The 25,479-nt window shown below is 34.9% G+C and overlaps 1 protein-coding gene across 23 annotated transcripts in view; it reads left to right on the top strand.

Annotated features, from left to right (window-relative positions):
- The window catches only part of KDM6A (lysine demethylase 6A), a 213,771-nt gene extending 188,875 nt beyond the window's left edge, over positions 1-24,896 (top strand). For 16 of the 23 annotated variants that reach the window (XM_044763083.2, XM_044763082.2, XM_044763081.2 and 13 more), the window contains 6 exons: positions 1,201-1,315; positions 4,400-4,587; positions 5,383-5,524; positions 20,382-20,508; positions 22,728-22,898; positions 24,017-24,894. In XM_044763083.2, coding sequence (XP_044619018.1) covers positions 1,201-1,315; positions 4,400-4,587; positions 5,383-5,524; positions 20,382-20,508; positions 22,728-22,898; positions 24,017-24,046 — 773 coding nt within the window. In that variant the 3' untranslated portion in view covers positions 24,047-24,894. Of the gene's footprint in view, positions 1-1,200; positions 1,316-4,399; positions 4,588-5,382; positions 5,525-19,503; positions 19,612-20,381; positions 20,509-22,727; positions 22,899-23,318; positions 23,363-24,016 lie in introns of all 23 variants that reach the window. The other 7 variants (XM_070501720.1, XM_070501717.1, XM_070501719.1 and 4 more) reach the window with 2 other exon arrangements.
- The last annotated feature ends 583 nt before the right edge of the window (positions 24,897-25,479 follow it).

Here is a 25,479-nt window from a genome sequence, read left to right as displayed (position 1 = left end):
CATGCGTCCTGCCCTGGATATGCACATGGCTTTATAAATTCTTGAGTATTCACAGGAACTTTTCAAAGCCCTTATTCTCCCAAAATCTCATTACCTAGCTTCTCCTCCCAGGCCTTTGCTATGTCTATCATTTGCCCTATATGGGGTGTTTTTTTTTTGTTTTTTGTTTTTTGTCTTTTTTTGCTCCTGGTAGGTAGTATCAGCCTGTTTGTTTGTCTTTCAATGTTTTTGGGGAACCTCCTCCACCAAACTGCTTGTCCTGACAGTTCTGAGGTGGGTGAAACAAAACGAAGCCCTTTATGTCAGTCTTTTGGGGAAACTCCAGTTAGATCAAAACAGAAAAACACAATTTTTCGGGAACAAGATCCATTCTGCTACCTCCAGAACCAGGAACACTCACACTTAGGAACACAGACTACTGTTTTTAGGTTCACTGCCACTCCAGTGATGGGGGTGGCGATATGTTAAGTTAAAGTGACATAAAAATCTACCACATTTTAAGTTGCCTTTCTTCTGGTCAAGGATTCACTTGGTTGCTGTAAACCTTTGACTATCGCCTAGACTTCTTGGAAGGTTGCTTCTGATAGTTTTTACTAGATTTTTTTTTTTCGTGTTTCTGGAGACTTCCCTGCTCTGCCATTTTTGTTGACACCACTCCTGCAGCTACATTTTGAAAACCAGACTTCTTGCCTGTTTATTGATGTCCTGATACTACTTGTGAGAAATGGGGATTTGTTCACAAGGAAGAAATGGTAAAGATGTCAATTATAGCTAATATTTATTACCTATAACAGTGTATTCAGCACTGTTCAAAGCAATCATTGTTTCATTTATCCTCAGAACAACCCAATGACTTGTTGGAATTGTCATTATCTAATCTTATATATAAAGAGACTGAGTCAGAAAAGTTTAGCAACTTGCCTAGGTTCACATAATGACTAAGCCAAGGAGCCTGGCTCCAGGACCTAAGCTTTTAACCATGATTTAGACTGCCTTTCTCAGAAGCTCTTACCAAATAAGTTAGGAGCTGACCAAACTCAGCTCTAAAACTAGACTTAACACAGAAATGGCTATAATGATGAACAACTTAATACTACTAAAGCATTCTCCATTGAACATTTCTAAGGTTTCATTTCTAAAGACACATTTTGCTTTAGAATTTATAGTATACTGATTATTTTTTTCCTTTTCACATTTCAGGTCATCAAGAAAATAACAACTTCTGTTCAGTTAACATAAATATTGGTCCAGGTGACTGTGAATGGTTTGTTGTTCCTGAAGGTTACTGGGGTGTTCTGAATGACTTCTGTGAAAAGTAGGTTTTCAAAACTAAATTTTCTTTAAACATAATTATGCAAAAACAGTAATTGTAAAAGACAGTTGCTAAGCTGGATATCCTAATGCATATAACCAGTTTTCACTTAACCATTCAGCAGAAAATTCATTTAAAATGATTTGATTCCAAACCTATTATTTTATGTTAATGGGAATACTTGAAGAAAGAGGGCTTGAAATCATTTCAAGGAATAGTAATAGTCTTGAATTTAGAGGATAGAAAGGCTGAGTTGTTTATTAGGTTAATTAAGCAGTTGTTGCATAAATACTTGATCATGTGAAAGATCTGTGTTCCAAGAAAAATTATTTTACTATAAATGGTTTTAGAGGTGGAAGGACTTCTATAATTGCGCACCTTTATAGGTTAATAACTCAACAAGCTTGAACATATTACTCTTTGCCATATCATCATGATATAAATTCTTTTTACAACTACATTGGCAACTTTTCCTATAAAGGAATTTTATAAAATTTAATCATCTGCTTCAGATTTTGTTTCCTATAATTGAAAGAACTCATATCATAGAAGTGTTCCATTCCTTAAGATCCTAGAAATAGCCTTCATTTATAGAAATAGCCTTCATTTATTTCTTTGTCTTGTGTTAAAGGATACCTTAGAATTGTTTCCATTGGTTTAAATTTAATTATTTGTCTAAATGGAAACTTATTCTCTTTCTTTTTTTAAAAAAAAGTACTGCATTATGTGAGCACCTGATATTTTCAATTAGAAATAACATTGGGAAATTGTTATGGTTAAAAACATAAGTTATAGGTATGTTTAGTATTACCCCCCTTCTCCAATAACATAAAGGGAAAAAACTACCAAAAACATTTACATATGAGAGACTTTAAAAACTAATTATACACATATTCCACATGCTTACAATTTTTTTATTGTGGGTTAAAGAATCTTTGCTGTAGTAAGAAGTGTAAAAACAGTTCCGAAAAAATCCCATATTAATCCAAAATTTCCTTATATAGAAGCAAAAGATAGTCACCTTTTATTGTCTTTGCTATTTAACATATAGGTTTCCTTCAATGTAAAAAAGCCAAAGGTGTGGAATTTTAAAGTTTCAAATGCTCCAGTGGAATAAGCCGAAGTACTTGAATCTGTCCTTACTTTTATGGACGAGCAGTCTGATAGTAGCAGACAAAGAATGGTGTCATGTAGGAAATCTCTGTTGTGCTACAGAAAGATTTTTATTCTTAAACTTTGAGATAGTATATTATTGCAGCTACAGTACAGTGATTCTTGTTCATTATTTCTGAGTAGGGATTGACTATTTTTAGGATTTAGTTTTCTTTTCTATCTGAATGGAGAGGTAACCTGAGAACAAAGATAATTATAATAGGCAGATGATGTCTGAAAAGCTTGAACTTTGGGATAATAAAAATATTAAGTTAGTAGGAAGGATTAGGTAAATTTAACTAAGTTGTGGAGATAGGACTTGTTACTTCACCATTTCGGTGTAATTTTGATTCACATAAAGATTGTTGCTTTTGATATTGACTGATATTGACCATGTCTGTAGTTTGTCTTATAACTTTAAATAATATCTGTCTTGAAATAACCATTAATTTGAATGTATGATAAAATGCCTTTGTTGTAAGTTTGATATTTTTTGACTTAGTTTTTGATTATTTGGTGGTCTTGCTTACTTGATTGTTTGCTTGCTTTTGGATAGAAAGTTTTCTCCAATTTTATGATGGTAACACCTGGGTGATGTAGGGCTAGGATTTGTGTTTGTATAACCATATTTTGCTTTAAGGCAAGTTTTCCTGGACTGTATCTACTTAGTCTTATCACAAACAATAAGCCAATCCGTATTCCCTTGCAGTTAGGCTACTATTGGCAGTGTATTCTAGACTTTGAAGAGCAGCCTTACATTTTTTTTTAAGGAAAAAAATAAGACTAGGATTACATCTAGATTGAGGTTGGCAAGCTTTTTCCATAAAAAGCCAGATGATAAATATTTTAGGCTTTGCAGGTCATATGGTCTCTGTCACAACTGTGTCATTGAGGCATATAAGGAGTCATATATGGTATGTGAATGAATGGGCATGGCTGTGTTATAATAAAAATTTTATTTACAAAAATAGGCAGTGGGCTAGATTTCGCCCACGGGCCATAGTTTGCCCACCCTTGATTTAGACAAAAAATTAAATTTAAACCAATGAAAATAATTTCAAGGTATAGTTGATCATATCCTTTAGCACAAGACACAGAAATCAAATGAAGGCTGTTTCTTGGATCTTAAGGAAAGGAACTTTTCCACTCTACAGGTTCTTCCTTCCCTAAAATGTGAAATCTAAAGTAGTTAAGTGAATTTTATAAAACTCTTTTGTAGGAATACTTCATATCATATGATGATGAAGTAGAATAAGAAGAAACTGGATTTTAAAGTAAAAGCGTAGTAATATGTAGATTATTTCCAAAGAATGTTGTTGGTTGTTGTGGTGATCATGGTTATTTGTACATCTGGTATGTTTGTTCATTTTTGATAAAGTTTTTTTTCAACTGTATAGTTTTAGTCAATCAGTCATCAAAACTACGCGGAGACTGACATTCTGTCGCCCTTTCCTGTTTGGATTCAAAACAGCAGTAGAGACCATTTCTGTTTTCTACTTTCTCTCAGAAATTTAAGTTCCTAGTACTTATATCTGCCATAGTGTTCCTGTTTATGGATTTAAATGACTTGATGCCAGCTCTACCTTTTAGAGATTTCTAGGTACTCCAGGGAGAAGGGTTCAATCATAATAGGTTTTAGTGACATGAAATGAAAAGTTAACGTTATATAAGTGTTACTTAAAAGTAGCTTTGCGTTTCATATGTATCTTTGAAAAATCAACTTCAGGTAGTAATACTGATCTTTGGATAAGTCATCCAATACTTAACTATAATTAACTTCACTCACTAAACATATAGCAGTTCTTATTGTACAAGCAATTGTTTCAGTGCAATGAATGAGCATATTTTAAAGACTTTTGACATTGTCTTCCAGTCTTATAAATAAGGAGCTTATTAAAATACTTGATCCGTTTGCGTTATTTTTTCTTATTTCAGAAATAATTTGAATTTCCTAATGGGTTCTTGGTGGCCCAACCTTGAAGATCTTTATGAAGCAAATGTTCCAGTGTATAGGTTTATTCAGCGACCTGGAGACTTGGTGTGGATAAATGCAGGCACTGTTCATTGGGTTCAGGCTATTGGCTGGTGCAACAACATTGCTTGGAATGTTGGTCCACTTACAGGTATTTTAAAGAATATGCTAAAAAACAAAGTTTGATTTGTAAAGGGTTGTATCTGATAGGTCTGTTCTTTTTTTCTTGAAATATAACTAACTAAAAATTGGAAGAAGAGTGTCTTCATGAAATTTTAATTTGTAGTACAGGAAATTAAATTCAAGTTAACAAATAGAAATCCAAGACCATAGGTCTCAGCAGATCAGAAATTTGTCTTTATATACAAGGAAGATATACTTTTAATAATTTTTAGAGTGCTTGGTTTTGTTTTATAAAGGAAACCCTTTATGGGAGAAAGCAAATAGAGTGGTTATTCATTCTTTCAAATTTTTCTTTTTATCTAGTATATGAACAGCCCTTTTATGTCAAAATCTGTTTGAATTATGCCTGCCTTCAGGCAGTAGATACTTAAAATTAAGAATATGGCCTTTGGAGCCAGAAAGACCTGGATTAGGACCAGGACCTGGCTCTTGCAACTTTGGGCAAGTTATTTAACCTCTCTGGGCCTCAATTTCTTCATCTGTATAATGAAAATAATAAAGGTAATAAGGTGATGGTAAAGATTAAATGAGATAATGTGTAAAAAGTAGCTCAGCACAATGCCTGGCACATAGTTTATAGTAAGCACTCTACATGATCGCTACTGTTATTATTACCATAATTATAAAAAAAAACATAAAAATTATTTCTGTAATGTTTTGAGGTTTTCAGAATTGGTGTTGATATCACCTGAGAGGGTGATAATGGTTATCTTCATATCATTTGGTACTTTGGGTTGCTTTATAACTGTTTTTTTTTTCCTAGCCTGCCAGTATAAATTGGCAGTGGAACGGTACGAATGGAACAAATTGCAAAGTGTGAAGTCAATAGTACCCATGGTTCATCTTTCCTGGAATATGGCACGAAATATCAAGGTCTCAGATCCAAAGCTTTTTGAAATGATTAAGTAAGTGCTTTCTAAAACTGCTGTAGTCCCTCTCTTTTTGGGGAGTGTTAATTATTCAATACTTTTTTCCCCTCATAGAATCATGTTGACATTAAAACCAAATGGTCCATAAATCTAGCAAAGTGTAATATGAGAATCAACATGTTAAAAGTATTTTTCCATTCCAAATAGTCAGTACACTATGGTACAAAGAGGAACAAAGGCCCAAATGATTCTAAACCAGTAGATTCACAAACCTGTCCTTCCCCACTACCCTCTGAACCACCTGATTCCTAGGAGAACTTTAGTTTTAATATTGAAAGACTACCCTTAGTATCAGGGGGAGAGAATAGCATCACAGAATAGTTGCTGGTACAGAGAAGTTGGCATCTAATATAGGAATTTGGCTTAAATGTCCATTTATTTGGATTATTTTAATTAAATCATCCATCTTATAATTGTCCCTTTTCTTAGCTGCTTTAAACACCTAAGACAAGTTATTTGACTACGTATATATATCCTAGTAAGCTTCTCATTTATTGTCAGAGTCTCTATCCTAGCTATTTTCTAAATCTATTTGGAAATAATATTTTCAAACAGTGCTATATAGCAGTGTTTCCCTAAACTATGTTTTCTGTCACTACTACCCCTATCCCCAAAAGGTGGGGAATTTTGGTCAAAGAAATATGGGAAATGATAGATTAGATGAAGTTTAACAAGTCTTTTATTTTTTTTTCTTGCACAATGTTTTAGAGACTATAAGTGTTAGTGTGTTTTGTGAATGGGACAGAAGGGTTATAATATATTGTATTTCCCAAACTTATTTGTTTGACCAGTATCTTTTGATCTCCTCAAAAACTCCTTTTGGAATACACTGCTTTATACTCACTGATAAAGTAAGTTTGTCTTCATCTTTCTTAAAATAGTGCTTACATTAAGTTTTTCTCCTGTAGCTGTATTAATTTGGTCAGCATGTGTTGTTTTCAAAAATACTGTCTTTTGAAAGTAATCTTGGCTTATTAAAATGACTTCCAACCTAAATCCAAAATTTTATTCAACAAAAATTGTGTGGCCAAGGTAACATGCCTATGGATTATCTTATGATACAGTCCTTTATCAACTGCACTGTTTTATCTAGTCCTGGGCAGAAGTCGTGGGGGGAAACAAAAGGTAACAAAAACCAATGTATAAATCCTTTAAAAAGTTGGATCTTAGGTACCATACTCTATAAATGTAATTGGTAGTGAGGTGTGAGGGATTGTCTATCCATTTTTCCTATTAAATCTCAGAATGGTACTTTGCTCTGAAAAGCAAGCTCAGGGTTACTTTTGTGGAAAAAAGATTGTCTGAAGTCACTGAAGATGTAAGTTGAAAGTAGGCGTAAACTAGAGACTAATGCAGATCACCTAAAGGTAAAGGGCTGGTACAGTATAGAAACCTTTTCTCTAACAACTATATAGACTGAAAGTGACTCATTAAATTTTGGATAGATTTGGATTTTATAATTGGAAAGGATTTTAAAGGTCATTTAGTCAAAACTACTTAATACAGTAATCCCTTCTATAACATCCATAATTTGTGGCCATCCAGCAACTTCTTGAACATTCTCATTACTTCACTATAATTCTTGAAAGTTCTTTACAAATTGGCCTAAAATCTACCTGTCGTTTAGTCCCCAATTCCCTAAATATATTTGGGATTTATGTAGAGTAAATCTCATTAAACAAGTGTTTCAGAACCAACTCTATGCCAAACACTGTTCTAAGCACTGATGGTAGACATAGCAGTGTGTAAGTTAAAATTCCTGTCCTCGGAGGACTCAAATTCTAATGGAACAAGACAGAAAGATCTCCAGACAGATAAATAAATTACTGATAATAATATGAATAAGATAAAATAGATAATATTTGGGTTGTGGGGGAGGTAGGAGTGTTGCTTTTTCTAAAATCTCAGAGGAGATGCCTGAGAAGATGCGTTTTGTGCCTTAGACTTGAATAATGAGATAGAATCGACCGTGCAGTGTTCTAGGGGTAGAACGTTTCAGACTCCAGGAATGAGCACAGGCTAAATTAGGAACAACTTTGGCATGTTTATAGGACAAAAAGGCCAGTGTGACTACAGCAGCATGAGAGAAAGAAAGAGGGGTAGCAATAAACTCAATGCAGTGAACAGGAACCAGATTGGGCGTGGATTTTTAGGACATGGTAAGAAGTTTATATATTAACTCTGGGTGTTAGGGGTTACCATTAGAGGATTTTAAGCAGGAAAGGGATAGATTCTCATTTAAACTTTAAGAAATAAATCTGGTTGCTTTGTAGACAGTGGATTTCAAAGGGCAAAGTTAGAAGTGGGGGCCAGTTAGGAGGCAGTTGCAATAGGACAGACCAACCTGGGCAGACTTTTACCCATGGGAGTGGAGAGGGATCAAACTAGGAACTGTGGTGGAGCTAAAGCTCATAGATTGGGTGGTGGGGTAAGAAGGAAAAAGGAATCAAGGAAAGATTGTTGCATTCTGTTCTTCCTACGTGGTCTTCATTAATTTAAACATCTCTTACCTTTGTCATCTTTTCCATGCCCTCTTGCCCCCATCATCCTTGCCATCCTTCTAGACTCCTTCTAGCTTATCATTGTCCCTCTTAGTATTTGAAATGTTGAGTATTGACACTTGCATTGTCTTTGTTATAAAGTTGTCTTGTTTTGAAAGTGTATACACACAATTTGGACATTTTTCCACTTAAAATTACTGGTGATACAGTTGTTTCTCATACTTTCCTTACATATTTTTTTAACCTAAATCTAATTACATGCTTCCTTTACTCCATTTTTACTCTGCACTACAAAATGTCCAATCATTTGAATCTTGATTGTATTCCTTATTATATTAAGAATTCTGCTCCCAGCTTGAGTTATCATGAGATGTGATTAATAAGCTTTTTGTCATCCTGCCAATTGAAAATGTTAACCATAAATCCAGATCCCTAGACCTTGCTTTATAAACTTCCTTTTTAACATACATTCAGCTATTGCTAAAAATGTACTTTTCTCCAGCCAACATTGCTCCATTTCATTTAATGAATATTTGCTGACTGTATACAAGGCTCTGGGCGAGGCACTGAGAGGGGGTGTGTGTGTGTGTGTATATGTGTCTGGTCTAGGTCCTGTCTTGAAGTAAAAGTTAGTGCATATAAACAAACAGACTAAAAGAAATACAATGACAGATCCATTGGATTCTTTCTAGCCCTACAGAGTCAGAAAAGTCTGTATTCTGGGAGGCAGATATTTTGTGTGAAGGATGAAGATGTGGAGATGGAGAGGAAAGAGGAATAGCACCTAAAGCCAGCTTAGACCAATCTCTCGCACCATCAGAAAGATACCTCAGTTCATCCATAAAATACTAGTACAGTAGTGTCCCCCCTTATTCACGGGGAATATGTTCAGAGACCCCCAGTGGATGCCTGAAACCACCAATAGTACCAGACGTTATATATGTTATGTTTTTCCCTATACATACCTACCTATGATAAAGTTTAATTTATAAATTAGGAACAGGTGAGAGTTTAACAATATCTGATAATAAAATATAGCGATTATAACAGTATACTGTAATAAAAGTTATGTGAATGTGGTCTCTCTTTCAAAATATTGTACTGTACTCACTCTTCTTCTTGTGATGATGTGAGATGATAAAATGTCTACATGAGGAGATCAAGTGAGGTGGATGATGTAGGCATTGTGACTTAGCATTAGGCTACTATTGACCTTCTGATGATACGTCAGATATGATACGTCAGAAGGAGAATCATCTGCTTCCACACCATGGTTGACCACTGGTAACTGAAACCATGCATAAGGGGAGACTACTGTATCCATACCATGACTCCTTCAGTCCAGCACGGTCACATTTTCCTCCACTGAGGGAATAAATTCCTTTTCTTCAGTTGAGCACCAGGCAAAATAGTTGGCTTATGTGGAAAGGCTTTGTTATACTAACTGCTAAAATCATCCTCAGCATGGTAAGCTGCTTACACTGTGAGAGGCTGAGGGGAACTCCGACAGCCTAGAGGAACAGCAAATACATACTCACTTCAAGTTATCTTCTCTTCCTCCTGCTCTTATTCTCTCCTCAACACCTACCTCCTTTGCCTTCCCTCCTGACTTCCTTCTCTACTGTTATTTGTATGAGCTTAAATGTATATATGATACAACTCTGCTGTATGTACGTTGACAACGATTGGTGGTACATTCTGGCTTGAGCACAATGTGTGTGATGGGTAGTAGAAGAGATGTAGTTGTAAAAGTTCTTAGTGACAGATCATGCATTGTGTACCAAACTTAAGTCTATTCTGTTGGAGAGCTTTTGGTGCGTTTTTAACTAATATGATCTGATTTGCGTTGCATAAAGAGCTTTCTAGCATTTAAATAAATAGAATAAGTTTCTGGATGATAAAAGAAAGGAATGAATTCAAGTCTGGGTTTTCAAGTCTGGCTTGTAGATGGTTTAGTAATAATGCTAGTTAATAAATTGAGCTTGGTACTTAGCCAAGCAGTGAGTAAAGTGCTTCCCAGTCTGTATCTCAGTTATACCTCTCAGCATCCCAAGGTCACTCAGTTGGTTAGAGCCAGAATTTAAGCCCATATCTATCTGTCTTATGTAAAAGCCACTTGTATGTATTTGTGGCACAGGGCTTCATTTTGGGGCTGTGGCAAGTTTGAGGAGCCAGTAAAATAGTTGGATAGAGTTGTTTAGCGGAAGCTGTATGAAATGCAGAACTCCAGAGAACAAAGTCAGAGCTGACTGGACCTAGGGAGTGTTCTTCCTAGCAGTTTGTGATTACCTTGAAAGGAAGAGGAAGGGAGGAATTGGGGACAGAACTTGGGGGAACACTTCTATTTAAGAAAAGCAAATAGGCCAACTAGATGAAGGTCAGAAGAGAGCATAGAGAATGTATTGTTACAGAAATAGAGAAGGGGGTCTTCTTCCACAAACTCAGTTTTCCTGTAAAATTGTTATAACAACGTCATTGGTTTGGTCCTCAAATCTAGTATATTGCCAGCAAAAGAAGTGGCATGGGTTTGTTCTGGCTATTGAGCTGTACCAAGTCTTAAGAAATAGTTCTCCCTTGCCATTCCTTCCCTCTGCTTTGAGTCATGTTCTTCATCTCCTGTTCACTCCACCATCCATAGCAGTTTGGCTTTCCACCTTCACTATGCCCCTGTTACTTCTCTTGCTCAGGTCACCAGCCGCCAACTATTCTAAGCATAGAAAGGCACACACATAAACATTCTTTGAAGTCCCCATTTGTACCTCAAATCTGACCCCCACTTACCTTATGAGCCATTTCTCCTGCTGCTGCCTTTAGTTGTATACTTGAATTTTCTATTTATTTTTGCCACTCTATTTGGTATTTTAAACCATCTTTAATATGAACAGCAATTTTTACACCTCCTCCCTTCTTTAAATAAAGCATTAATCCAATATACATTGAGCATATGAATTGTAGGCTATTTTAAAAGAAAACATATCAGCTAGACTAAAGAAGTGCAATGGAGAAGATATATAAACCTAGTCCTCTTCCTTAACTTTCTCCCTGAATTATTGTTTTTAGTTCTTAAATACTATGAATCTACAATGTATGATTTTTAAGTCTTCATAGTTGAGGGCGAAGTTTGCCCAATCAAAAAGAATGTAAGCAAAATTTACCTTGTGCCTTCTTGTCCACTCACTCACTCAGCTCTTCTCAGTTCTCTTCATTCTTTCATATTTATTTAATATTTATTGTGAACTGAGTTGGTGCTCAGGTATTGTGCTAGGTGACAAAAGGATTTCATTACTTCTCAGGCTGCTTAAAATAAATGGAGAAATTTAGTGAAAACATTAAAATACGTGATCTTTGCTCTAATGATGGAGATATTGGTAAACAGACAAACAAAAACAGTTGAGGGGCAGAGAAGAAGACACTTCTGAGGGGAATATTCAGGAAAGGCTTCTCAGAAGTAGTACTACAGCTCCATAGTTCCCTATTCTAAACCCCTTAGGCCAAATGTGTTTTGGTATTCAGAATTCTCTGCATTTAAAAAGGTAATAGAGTGCATTTATAATATATTTTACCCTCCCAGCAGGTCTGTCCTGGCAGTATCCTGGAATCAAACATGAATATTTCTGCAGTAAAACATAGAAACAGTCGCTCTCATGAGCTAAGTGAAAGCTAAAAAACCCCAGGTCACGTTTCAACACCAAATGAGTGCATGCAAAATTTATGAAAAATTTGTGGGATTATAAGAAGAGATTATGAACCTGTATTTGCACTGAGTGATTTAATAATGGGAAATGGTGTTATCTCATTGTCATCTACTAATCCCTCATTATCATTTTGAGAATGAATTACCTGTAGTTATTCACACAAGTCAGCATCACTCTTGTGGTTTTTTTGTTTTTGTTTCTTTGCACTTTCAAGTTCAAGTTGGGTCTTTAGAGCCCTGCAATTCCATAAAGTCCTTTACTGAGTAAGTCATTTTGTAAGTCTCTTTCCATTTCTACATTCTAGTTATTTTACTGAAATACACTAATCTTCATACTTTACTTCACATTCCTCCAAATACCTCCTACATTGGCATGAGTCAGAAGAATAGTCATTATCTTCGTTACTTCTTTCATTTCATAATTCAGTGAACTTGACTTGAAAAGTTCACAGCCTAACTCCTTAGGAAAATTTTAGTGGAAGCTTGGTGAATAACTTTCTCTTTTTAGTTTCCTTTAACTGTTTAAATGAATATAAACTTCTTCCCACATACTCCGTATATTGCAAGCAAATTTAGTTTCTCCTTTTTTAGACTAAAATTTCAAGTGTCTCTTGGGTTTAAGCCCTTACTTGTTCATTCATATTAGCTGAAGAGTATAGATTTAAACTTTGTTGCTAAAAATTTCAAGTAGACTTTGCATTGGCAACAGCTGCTGACGTGAAGCCTTGAGAATTTTTAATCTTTTTAATAATGATCAAATTTGCGTGTTAGATCACTTGGCAGCAAGTTGAAGCATTAAATGGAGGGCAGAAGATTTAGAGGCATAAATTAGAAGGTAGTTGCTACAGTTCAGACAAAAAGAGAGACCAAAGTAGACTACACTTGATGATTGATTGGGTGGTGGAGGTGAGAGGGGAATCTATTGCTGGGGCTTTGGCTTGGGCTGTGCAGTGGGACATTTCTGCTTGTTGATGAAACTGGGAGTAAAGGAAGAAAGGGGGAAATGGGTTCGGTGTGGAGAGTGATGATTACCAGCTTGGCTGACTTTAAACACGTAGAACCTGAATTCCTCCTGCAATGTTTAAGTGGGCATCTCTATTAAGTAGCCAGATGGATACATGGTTGTATTACTTACAAAAGAAATCTAAGATACACACTTGGAGCTCTCAGCTGGCTGATCGTAGTCCTTGCTGAGGTGTTAGCTGTTGAGCTTTTTGAACCATTAGGTATTTTTAAAGTAAGGCAGTGCCCACACAAAGAAATGAGTTAAGGAAGACTATAAACGTAAGGCTACTGATCTCTTCCTTTAATTCATTGAACTATGACAATTTTTCTGTGTTAATATCTTATTCTCCTTTAAAATATATAAAATTTGCGTATAACATTGCTGCATGCCCCCCAAATTGTTTATACTTTTTCCTCAGACTTTTTATTTTGAAATTTTTTAAATCACAAAAAAAGTTGAAAGAATAATGCAATAATACTATACAAATACATTTACTTAGCAGTCTCTATATACGTACACATGTGCACACACTTTTTTGTCTGGGCCATATGCGAAAGTAATTTGCAGACATTATGACATGTCACCCCAACTACTTCAACCTGCATCTCTTAAGAATAAGGACATTCTCACATAACCACAGTACCATTTACCAGATGTAAGAAATGTGAAAATCAGTAGTAATCAGCCAATATGCAGTCTACATTTAAATTTCCCCAGCTACCAAAAAATATCTTTTTAAACTCTTACTTCACTCCACTACCACCAATCTAGATGTAATCAAGGTTCACATTGAATTCAGTATGTAGTCATTGTGCCTTTAGTGTCTTTTAAATCTATGAGAGTCTTTTTCATGATTTTTATTTTGAAGAGGGCAGAACTGTGTGTCATACAGAGTTCCACATTCTGAATATGTTTTCCATAATTTTATTTGGGTTATACCTTTTGTAGAAGAACTATTGATGATGTTTGGTAAACCCCTGTCCCACTTGAGTATAAACTGTGTCATAGATATTTTCATTAGTGGGTCCTGAGTGAATGAAGTTTTACTAAATAGGCACTTTAAAACTTAAAATTGAGGGTTGGGAGATTATTGCTGCTTTTTATCCATCTTCATGAAAAAAGTATACAGTTTTTGCCATTTGGTTTTAATTTTAAACTAGTCGATCAAGAGCTAAGAGAACACTCTCATGCTTTGCAAATTGATAATTCCCATTTTCAGATACTTGAGATACGTTGCTTTGGCCTGTGTTTTCTCCCTGTATAGTGCTAAGGCTCTTTTTCACTTCACTTTCGTATGACTCATATGTTCATTGCTTTGCTTTGAAGTATTCCTTTTAACAGGACTGGAAAGGAACCAGATGATAGTGTAGCAAGTGAGCTCTGGAAACTGTTAGCTCTGATTAGATTTCCCTGTGGTTAGCAGGCTTTCGAAATAAATAGAGATTCTTTTAGATGCAGTTGAATGGTTTAATCTCAGTGGTAGATAAGACCAACTCCAACAAATATAGTATAAATTGTCACAATTATGTTGGACTATTAGCAATTTAATGTAGTGATAGTATGTTTCTGATACATTGGAAACTGGTTTCTTCACCGACTACTTCATGAGTTCCACTTAAATCATCATGATAATAAGTTCAGTGCATTTTTAAAATGTCAAAAACAGAATGCCAAAGAGCCCATTTTCCTCTGAAAAGTTCACTATTGGGAAGTCTTAGATTTAGGAGCAGCACATCAGATAGTATGCTGAGGAGTAGAAAGTTAATTTTCAGAATACACATTCTCTTGTCTACCTCCCTGTAATCTGTCAGGTAATTTACAAAATTCTAAAAATACTAACGACGCAGAAGCCAGTAGTTGAAAATAAGTTTTCTAAAATTTCAGCTACCAAGTCCATGGAAAACCACTCCCCACAAACTTAATTTCTTGTCCTATCATTTTGTCATTCTTTTGACCATCTTATAAAGCACTGTTTTATATTTCCGTTTTTAAATGTACCATTTTATATGCACAATATTAATGTTTTATGTGCTTTCTCTGTGCCTTTTGCGTATGTGTGATTGTTATGTGTTCGTTATTTGCCTTTCTTTTTTAATTTTCCCAAGTATTAGACTCTGTGCTTTTTAATATCACAGCGAAATATTACAGGTAGGACAGCACTGTGTAGTTGTTTGGAGTCCAATCTGCCTTCAAGTCTTGGCTTCTCCATTTACTGGCTGGGGGACCATGGGCAAATTACTAAACCTATTAGTCTTTGTTTCTTTTTCTGAAAAATGGGGGTAATAATTATATCTTTCTAATATGACTTATGAGTATTATGTAGGTCTTAGTGTAGATAAACACTCAGTAAATGAAGCTGTTGTTAATATTAATTATAGGAACCTCAATTACCTTCTGTTTTTTTAAGTTAATATTTATGGACCTAGTGCAGTGATTCTCAACTGTGTGCAGTTTTGCCTCCCCTTGCCTCCTTCCTCGGGACATGACTTGAATGTGAGGGGTGCTACTGATATTTCGTGGGTAGAAGCTAGGGATACTGCTAAACATCTACAATGCACAGGATAGTCCCCTACAATAAAGAATTATCCAGCTCAAGATAACAATAGTGCCAAGGTTGAGAAATCCTGACCTAATGGAATCTGGATTAAACACCTTTTAGATAATCTGTTTTATGTTCTTTTTGGTGTAACTATTGTACTTTCAGTTGGCACTCATCGCACAATTGTTTCAAATTTAAAAAAAAACTTTAGTAATTATGTAATTATTTTAACATGATTTAAGATACTGATCACTGCCAGGCACTAATCTAAGCATTTTATGTAATATATGTAATCCTCATAATAGCACTATAAATTAGGTGTCCCATCTTTACAGTTGAGGAGCTTGAGGCACAGAGAGTAAGTATGTGTGGAGCTAGGATTTGAACCTAGGCAGTCTAGCTCCAGAATCTGTGCTCTTACCTACCCTGCAGCTTTCTCTCTGTGGTCTCTTAAGGCTCTCATCATAAAAACATCATTTGTGAAGTTAGTATCATACTAGTATCTATTGGAAAATATTATTACAAATTTTAGACATTGTTTCCATTTTTATCACTTACGCAGTAAGAGGTTTGCCTTTTTTTACTTGCCAGATCATAAGAAACACCTGAGACTCTTATTAAAATAAATTTCTAGACTCTGTTCCTGACAAGTAAATGCAAGGCTCTACAGGAAAAACCCTGAGAATCTCTTTCACAGTGGCCTAGATGAATCCTACAATCAGACAAGTTAGGGACACCCTAGATTAGATTAAATCTCTTTTAGAACTAAACAATATTTTTGTTTTCCCTTTTCTTTCACACATATTATAGATTATTACCCTATCTACATAATATACACTTTTATCACAAGCACAGAGGTTTTAAATGTAAATTAAAGCAAACTGTTAATGTATTAATTCCCTTTACCTTTGATAATGCATAAATGAGGTGTTCTACAGCTCTTTGATCATAGCCAGTTGGTCTAATAATTGACTAAGAGGGTATAGCCACAAAGACCAGTCCATAGTTAGCATAGATCCTAGTGCTGTTGTCCTGGGAGGTCTTCTAATACACCGTTGGGTCAAATATACAATGCTTTGTGATAATATTGATATAAAAATTCTAAAACTCTGCATTCTCGTGGTTAACATATATTTGCTTTCATGCTTGTTTTTTCCATTGGAGAGTTTAAAATGTTTAAGATACTCATTTTATCATTGACTGAGACCTTGAATTTCAGCCATGTGGTTGGTTTAAATGAAACTGTTGGATGTCTTAACTGACCTTCAGACACTCACTGTTGTCCTAGGGGAACAAAACCCTGGAGTGACACGTGGCAAGTGTGTTTCGAGGGCTCACATGTTAACTCACTTTTCTTGCATGGCTCTTTCAGTAAGAGAGGTGGGCAAAGACAAGGCACCTCTTGGTATACTTTAATTTGTACACTATCTCCTTCTTAGTGGCTGAGGTTGTTACTGTAAAGACTTTAAAAGTGCCATATCAAGTTAACCCATGCTTCATCTGTCTCCACACTGATATTTGGGAACTTACTTTGGAAACTTAGTCAAATTGCCCCCAGAATGTCAGAGTAATCCCCAGTGTTGTCTTAGCTTTGACATAATATGGTATCGCTGTGCCTTCATTCCTTTCTTCTCCTGCCCTAGAAACCTCGTCCTAAGATTAAAATCTTGTGAGAACAGTTGTTTGCTCCCTAAATAGTCCCCACACTATCTTTGCTCATGGCATATCTTCTGCTTAGAAGGTGCTTTCCTCCCACTTCTCCTTCCTGCTCACGTCTAAATTGACAACTTCTTTATGAAAACTGTGATTTCCACCTCCCCTCACCTGAAGATGAGCTCTCCCTCCTTTTAGCATCCATGGCATACTGTGTCTATTTATCTTTTGCCTAATGCATTGATTTATGAATATATTATACATGATCCTTTGTCCTCATATTATTGTCTTCAGTTTTCTTATTCTAATATTTTAAGTATATTTTCATTTTTATCTCCTATTTGATGTCATTCTCTAAAATTCCATCCCTCTTTAGATTTCATCTTTGCAGGTGGGTTTTTGGTTGGATTAGATTCTACTGTATAACCTCAAATACACCAAGCCCTCAATCAGCCTCTTCCTCGTGGTTTTCTTCCAAACCAGAGTTGCCTTTTTGTGTAGTCTTTCATCCAAACAGTTAAAAACAGGGCTTGGTTTCTGAAACCAGACTGATCCTTAAAAGTCAAAGAATTCCCTACTTGTCTAGCTCCTGAGATAATTTCTGACCCTGTTCTTAGAAGATGCTATTTTTAATAAATGCATTTTACCTTCTACATTTTTATACTTTTTGCTAGTGATATATTTTTTTGTTTTTAACAAATTGAATTTTTAATTACTGTGAGGTAAATTTATTAAAATTCAGCAAAACTGAAATAGGAGGAAATGACAATCATGATTTTGACTTATTTTTTAGCTCTTCAGTACACTTGCACATTGTCCTCATATAAAATCAAAGTCTGAGATTAATCAAAGCAGAAGGGATTGTTGTTACATCATCTTGAATATTTTCTGTCTTCCCTAGGATCCTTTCCCTAAATCTCTTTATTTTCTATTTGTTTTTCCCTAGCGTTTGATTGACTAAGAGCCTTCCTTTAGGATCTGTTCATTGTTGTGGACTGCAGAAGAGCCTCTGTCTCTCTCAGTTCTCCTTCTGTTCCAACTGCTACCTTTTGAAAATGGGAAAGAGCAAAAGATTTTAATGTTAGGGGAAAAACATAAGGGCAAGGGGGAAACCACAATCTGGTTATTCGTTGTCAGATCAGATTAATAGAGCTGTCGGTTTTCTAAGATTCCAGTATCTCACAAAATAAAAATTCTGGAGCTGTGATTCCGGAAACAGAATACTCATGACTTAGTATTTTATATTTAGCAACCCTTAGCTCTAACCATTTATTGTTTGCAGGAAAGTAGTATATATTGCCCTTTTTTAGATGAAACTACCAAATTAACCTATAAATTATAAACTACAATCTGACTGGCAGAGTAGTCAGTAGCATTGGAGATGAAAATTCATTTGCTGAGTGGAATAATACTCCATAGAACCAAGGCTCTGTTTTGGCGGGGGGGACGAAAACCAAAAACTGTTGTGACTGAACCCCAAGAATCTCATCTTTAAAAGAGAAGAGGAGGATGGGTAAGAAGACATAAAAAGAGACCAGAAAGAAGAGAGTACAGTGTGAGAGATAGTGAGGGGAACCTTGAGATTTTCTGCTTTTACAAACCCCTAGTCCAACCACTTAAAAATTGCTTTATGACGTCAGACAAATTTAGCTTCACTGAGCCCTAGTTTTCTCATTTTATAAGACGGAGATAATAGTGCCTCCTCACAGGGTTGCTAAGAGGCATAAATGGCATAATATGTATCAAGTACCTAATACCATGCCTTCTGTCTGGTTCTTATTTTTTATTGTTTATTTTTATTGTATTGTTTCATTATTTTTGTTTATTTTCCCACATGGGAGCATAGTGGAGTCTGCAAATCTTCCAAAGCTACCTGCAGAGTGTTAGGCATTATTTTCATGTCAAAGAGACCTTATTTTGAAGCCCTGCTTGGAATACTTGTTCAGTAAGATCAGTGCCTTCAGAGGTGAATTGTATGGGACACAGAGAAGAGAAAAGAGAGGAGCAGGTACTGTTCAAGAGCTAGCAGCGTAGTCTGAATTATGATCTCTCTCTTTTTGCCATGGTCTGAATTTTTACTTGCTACCTCACCTGGCACACCTCACACACATAAGCTGTCCTAGCTTTGACTTGGAACCATAGTCTAAAGCATTATTTTGTTTCTAAGTAAGTTAAACACAAGAATTGCTGAAGCCAAGCTGAGAGACAAATTCCTTGAGTATGATACTTAAGGGATTTGTCTTACAAATGTAAAGTTGATATTATGTTTGTTAAATAAGTTAAGTTTTATATATTTTTTTAATCATCTTTTTACCTGGCTTAATCTACCTGGGTTCTGATAAGTAACAAAGCTTTAACCTAGCAACTTATAAAATAGTAAGGAAATATAGTTTAAGAGAAATTAAATGTGCTATTACTTATACTTTAAATTTTAGTTGTTTAGTAATCAAATGTTTATCGAGCATCTACTATATGCTGGGCACTGTCCTAGGCAATGAATAGACAGCAAGACCTTTGCTTTCAAACAATACTCAGGTGCTAAGCCCGTTTCCTTTTCTTTAGGCTATTTTCGTTCTCTCCAAATTTTAGAGCTGAAAAGTGCCTTAGAGATCATCTAGTCCAACCTTTCTGTTCAAATGGAGAGCCTGAGCCACTAAGATTCACAGGAGAGTAAGAGAAATTAGCAGACACTTCAAACTAATGACAGCAAACTAGGAAAATCAGCACAAATTGTAGGAATTCCCTGTATTGTTAGCATCATAACTATGTGTTTAGAAAAGGTATAAACTATAAGAAAAGTTTGATTGTGTTATTGTAAATGGAAGATTCTACCATATGATCTTCAAGTTAAAAGAGGAATTAAATGTCTTTTTTTCCTTCTTTAGCACTGTAGCAAAACCAATTTTGTGTTGTTCAGTAACTAAATTCATAAATGGTTTTCTTCTTATAGACTCAAAAGTTTCCAGAGCAACTATATAGATGATGCTGTTTATGAGTATCTAGGTAGTGTTGATAGAAATAATGTGCCTTTCTGCCTTACTAGAATCATAGCTGTTCAGATTTGGAATTTAGATCCCTTATTTCAAGGATGAGGACATTGACTCCCAAAGAGGTTAATAGACTTGCCCAAATAAGAGCCAAAATTAGCAACTTATATTTAAGCAAGGAGTCAGGTTTTGTATATTAAGTTCATTATATTTTGATATTCAGATATCAGTTATCCTCAACTTTAAAAGATCTAATACTGTTATCGTCAGACCTGCTGAGCTTTGGCCTTATTTTTTAAATCTGAGAATATCTGAGAAATTGATGAAAGAAAAATGATGAAGTCACAGATAATAGAACTGAGTCTCTTGGCATTTTTTCTAGTGGTATATCTTTTATGCTAAAAATATTCAATATTCAGTTGCTGGTCACAAATAATTTTTCCCCCACAATAGGTACTGTCTTCTGAGAACTCTGAAGCAATGTCAGACATTGAGGGAAGCTCTCATTGCTGCAGGAAAAGAGATTATATGGCATGGGCGGGCAAAAGAAGAACCAGCACATTATTGTAGCATTTGTGAGGTAAGTAACTGTTCTTATCCACAGTTGTTTTGTAAAGCCTCTTACCTCTCTACTTTTCATTTCTCTTTAGTTATTTTTTAAAATGTATTTATACTTTTATGTAATGTATTTTACTGAAATTGACATTGTATTCAATCTTATTTTCTTGTTACTTAGCTATTATATTAAAACTTAATCTGATGATATACTGTTTCACTATGTATTAACTCTAGAAGTATCTATTACAGAATCATTTATCTGTTCGACATTTAACAAATGATAATCATCAAAAGATTTAGTCTTGGATTTTAAACAATCCAGACATAAACAGATGCCAATAAACTGGGTGTAGTTCGGTATAGCTCCAGGTATAGACCACTGTTCAGTCTTCTTTGGTGCAATTCACAATACAGTGGTCAGTCTTCTCTTGGGGCCACAGCTTGCAAGAGATACGGAAACAAAGAAGAAGTGGTACCTGCTCTGAAGAAGCTTATATTTTTGTGGAAAAGACAAATTATAAACAGTTAATTGTAATGTACATGAGACTGTCATGAATGCAAAGTTGGTCTTACTAACTGTTATGATAACACTGGGGGGGAAATAACCTAATTTTCCCTTCTAGTATTGACATAAAGAGTTCACAAAAGTATTAACATTTGAGTCCGTCCTTGAAGAATGAGTATGGCTTCACTAGGCTTTAAAAAATGATGAGAATTGGAGGTAGAATGAATGTTATTATGAGCTATAGGAACAACATGGGAAATGGAGTGATTTATTCAGAAAAGGGAAGTAGCCCACTGTGGCTGGAAAACAGACTATGCAAATTCTACTTACAAGTCTAGGTGATAGGAAGCTTGCAGAAAGGAGTTTGATATTTATTCAGAGGTCATTGAAGCCATCAAAAGTTTTTGAGTAGGCAACCAAGTTGGATATGTGTTGTAGAGAGGAAAATGATTGGAGAGGATGGAGATAGGAAGCTATTGTAGTCTAAGTAAGAGTTGTTATCTTTAGGCCTAGACTAGAACCTGGCAGTGGAAATACAAAAGAAGGAGAAGATTTCAAAAATATTTAGAAGGTGAAATCCACAAGACAACTCATTAAGTGGCAGAAGTAAGGGACAGATTGAAGAATGCTCACAAATTTTCTAGCTCAGATCATGAGTTCATGTTGTTGCCCATTGATAGTAATGGAAAACATGGTGAACTCTGGGATTTTAATCAACATAACTGTTCAAAGAAGACATGAAGTCAAACGAGTTTTCTGTCACTGAACAAATTCAAGGATATGCCAAAGCCAGGGATATTGATGATCCATTCCAAACCTTGAAATTTTGTAATTCTGACATTGACTTTTATTTGAAATGATTGAATTCATTGACTATTTTAATGTTGTATAACCTGGCCAAAATAAGTCATTGGGAGATCAGGTAGATTCTAGTTAGAAGTGTTATACCTTAGAAAAATGAATATATAAGCTTTCCAGTATTTGAGAATGACTCCTATTCCACAGTGTTGTTACTTATCCTGCCTGAATCTTAGCAGCTCATCAATCTTTCTGTATAAGATACATTATTTTTAAAATCGTGCTATACTCATGAATGCACTTTTTGTTTGTACTCATACTCCTTAACATGAGCTGACAGCTGAACACTCACTCACTGTCGCTTACCTGTCAGTTTCCTCATCTATAAAATAATCATAGATTATATTCATTCAACAAGTGTGTTTTGAGGTTTGGCTAAGGACTAAGCACTGTGATATGCTCTGTAGATACAAAGATGAGTAAAACATAGTCTTCATCTTTGAGGAGCTTAGTCTATGGGGTAAGACAAAAATCCGTATGTAGTGCCCTGTGATGAGTACTATCATAGAGAATTAAAAGGAAAATAATGATCACACTTTTATCTGATTGTGTATTAATGTTTTGGATTTAAAACAGAAACAGGCTGACCTTTATCAAACTTTTGAATTAGGCTTTTGCCAGTGGTTGTAATGAGTGTATCATTCCCTTAGGTCACTCCCCTAAATACACATTGCCACCCATGTCTTTGGGTTGGGTGCAAAATAAACCTGGTCTATTAAAGATTCTCCAACACAGTCATGTTTGTCTTAGTACCTGCTCTTAACAGAGATCACTGTCCACAATTTCATGTAAAGTAGAATTCTGTTATTATACTAAAGCAGCACAGTAAATAAATAACCACTGTCTCTATTCAATGCTTTTCCTCTTGTATAAAATAGGTGGAGGTTTTTGATCTGCTTTTTGTCACTAATGAGAGCAATTCTCGAAAGACCTACATAGTGCATTGCCAAGATTGTGCACGAAAAACAAGTGGAAACCTGGAAAATTTTGTGGTGCTAGAACAGTACAAAATGGAGGACCTGATGCAAGTCTATGACCAATTTACATTAGTAAGTGAAATCAACATGTGAGTACATGGTTAGCTGGATAGGGAAGCAGCAGTGTTTGTTCTGCCACCTGATAAGTGGGAGGTAATGAAATATTTAAATTTTCTTTTGGCTCATTAGATATTGAATTAGGAAATAGTCATATCATTTCCCCCTCTCCTCGACTTCCAAGTATTTATTCCTATGGAATTGGCACTTTCCCTTTTCTTCCTGGGTAAGACTAGCCTAAATAATGTCACAATAATTACATTTTAAAATCTTTGTGTACTTTTAGAAGACTATCATATCTTTTATGTCATTTGATCTTAGTTGATAAAACATTTGTGTACATAGGTTATTAGTGTACACAAAATGAATCAGTGTGTGCATTCAAATATACTTCTGCTTTTAGAGCTAATTTATTTAAAATTTTGTCCTTGCCAGAAGTATTAACCTCATGGGAATATTTGATGGAGCTTAACTTCCGGGTATGTTATATCACCTTATGAAATTCAAGTGTACTTATAAATTACTCAGTCTTTTATTTTAAACAGCATATGTTTAGGGGGAAGCACTTTAGCACATTAATGGTTTTGTGAATAGAAACACAGACTTAATTTATGAATTTTTGATTTCTTCCAATACTTTTCTCTTACATATGTGATCAGAAACTGAATTTTTGAAATTTAGCTCCTGATATTTTAACTTGAATGGTCTTCAAGATTGCTTGAAGAAGAAGAAAATTATCTGGAATATGTAAACCAGAATATATTATCTAGTTGAGATAGATCCTTAAGCCAGTCACTAATGAATTTGTAATTGATTTGTTAAATTATTTTCCACAAGCCTTTTTTTTCGTTTTATGCAATCTAAAAAATGATCAACCTGATAACATTCTAAGAGTAGAAGTACAGACAAATGTGGGTGCACTGAGTAGGGTCATGGTCTCAGACTCTTAGGAAAATTGGCCAGATGAGAGACGGTAAGGAAGGTTGTACTTTGACATTGTGTAGCTGGCTGTTGAACTTTCTTGAAGAATTATTTCTCCTACCTTCATAAGCAGACTATGTTTGTAGCCTTGAGCTAGGGAATGCTGTTAACAATTTGAGTACCAAAGTAACATACCTTACTTTTATTTTCAGGCTCCTCCATTACCATCCTCCTCATCTTGATATTGTTCCATGGACATTAAGTGAGACCTTTTCTGCTATTCAGGAAGTAACCCAGTTCTGCACCACCGATTTTTGTAGCTATCTCGTAAGGCTGCTGGCTGAAAACTGTGTCTATGCAACCTTCCAAGTGCGGAGTGTCAACCAACTGGACAGGGGAGAGCACTGCTCCTACTCCAGGACTCTCACAAAGCTGATCAGCTATACTTCAGAAAAAAAAATAATAATTTCCACGTTTTGTATATATCTGACAAAACTGGCAACATCATACAGACTACTGACTTGAAGACAACCTCTTTTATATTTCTGTATTTCTGGGCTGATGAATTTGTTTTCATCTATCTTTTCCCCCTTCAGAATTTTCCTTGGAAAAAAATACTAGCCTAGCTGGTCATTTCTTTGTAAGGTAGTTAGCAATTTTAAGTCTTTCTTTGGTCAACTTTTTTTTAATGTGAAAAGTTAGGTAAGGAACTTTTTTACTGCTTTTATGTTTTTCTGTCTTGTTTTAAAACCATGACGGTTATTACACTTTTGGTTCCTAAATAAAATGTTTAAAAAAATTAACAGCCAAGTCACAAAGATAATGGATTGCACATAGACTAAGGAATAAACTTCAGATTTGTGATTTTTGTTTCTAATCTTGATGTAAATTTACACTATTTATAAATACATATTTATTGCTTGAAAATATTTGTGAATGGAATGCTGTTATTTTTTCCAGATTTACCTGCCATTGAATTTTAAGGAGTTCTGTAATTTCAAACACTACTCCTATTACATTTTCTATGTGTAAATAAAACTGCTTAGCATTGTACAGAAACTTTTATTAAAATTGTTTAATGTTTAAAGAGTTTTCTATTGTTTGAGTTTTAAAAAGACTTTATGTACAGTGCCCAGTTTTTGTTCATTTTTCAAATCTGATTATATATATTTTATATATACTTATGTATGTATATATAATATATATAGAAATCTGGATATATATGTATAAAGATTTAGAACTTAAATTTTTCTCGTTTTAAGTTTCACATCTATGGTAGATTTTTGAGGTGTCTACTGTAAAGTATTGCTTACAAAAGTATGATTATTTTTAAAGAAATATATATGGTATGTATCTTCAAGATCTAAAATGTCAGACTGGTTTATTGTTAAGTTGCAATTACTGCAATGACAAACCAATAAACAATTGCTGCCAAAACGTAGTATAATAGTAGAAAACAAATAGTGATGGAACTTAAGATTTTAAAAGGAATGTTATATGGGCTTAACAAATCCTGTACATCACTTAGTAGTGTTTTATATGGAAAAAAGATTCAGATGAAGGGCTCTATTTTAGAATGCAAATAAATTAAGAGGCTTATTTTTAATGTTAGGCAATTTTTAAATCTCATGCTTTTCTGCTTGCATGACATGATTGGGTCGGGGGAATCTGCAAA

The sequence above is a fragment of the Equus asinus genome, chromosome X, assembly GCF_041296235.1.
Source record: "Equus asinus isolate D_3611 breed Donkey chromosome X, EquAss-T2T_v2, whole genome shotgun sequence".
Lineage (NCBI taxonomy): Eukaryota > Metazoa > Chordata > Mammalia > Perissodactyla > Equidae > Equus > Equus asinus.
This window is presented reverse-complemented; position numbering and strand designations above follow the sequence as displayed.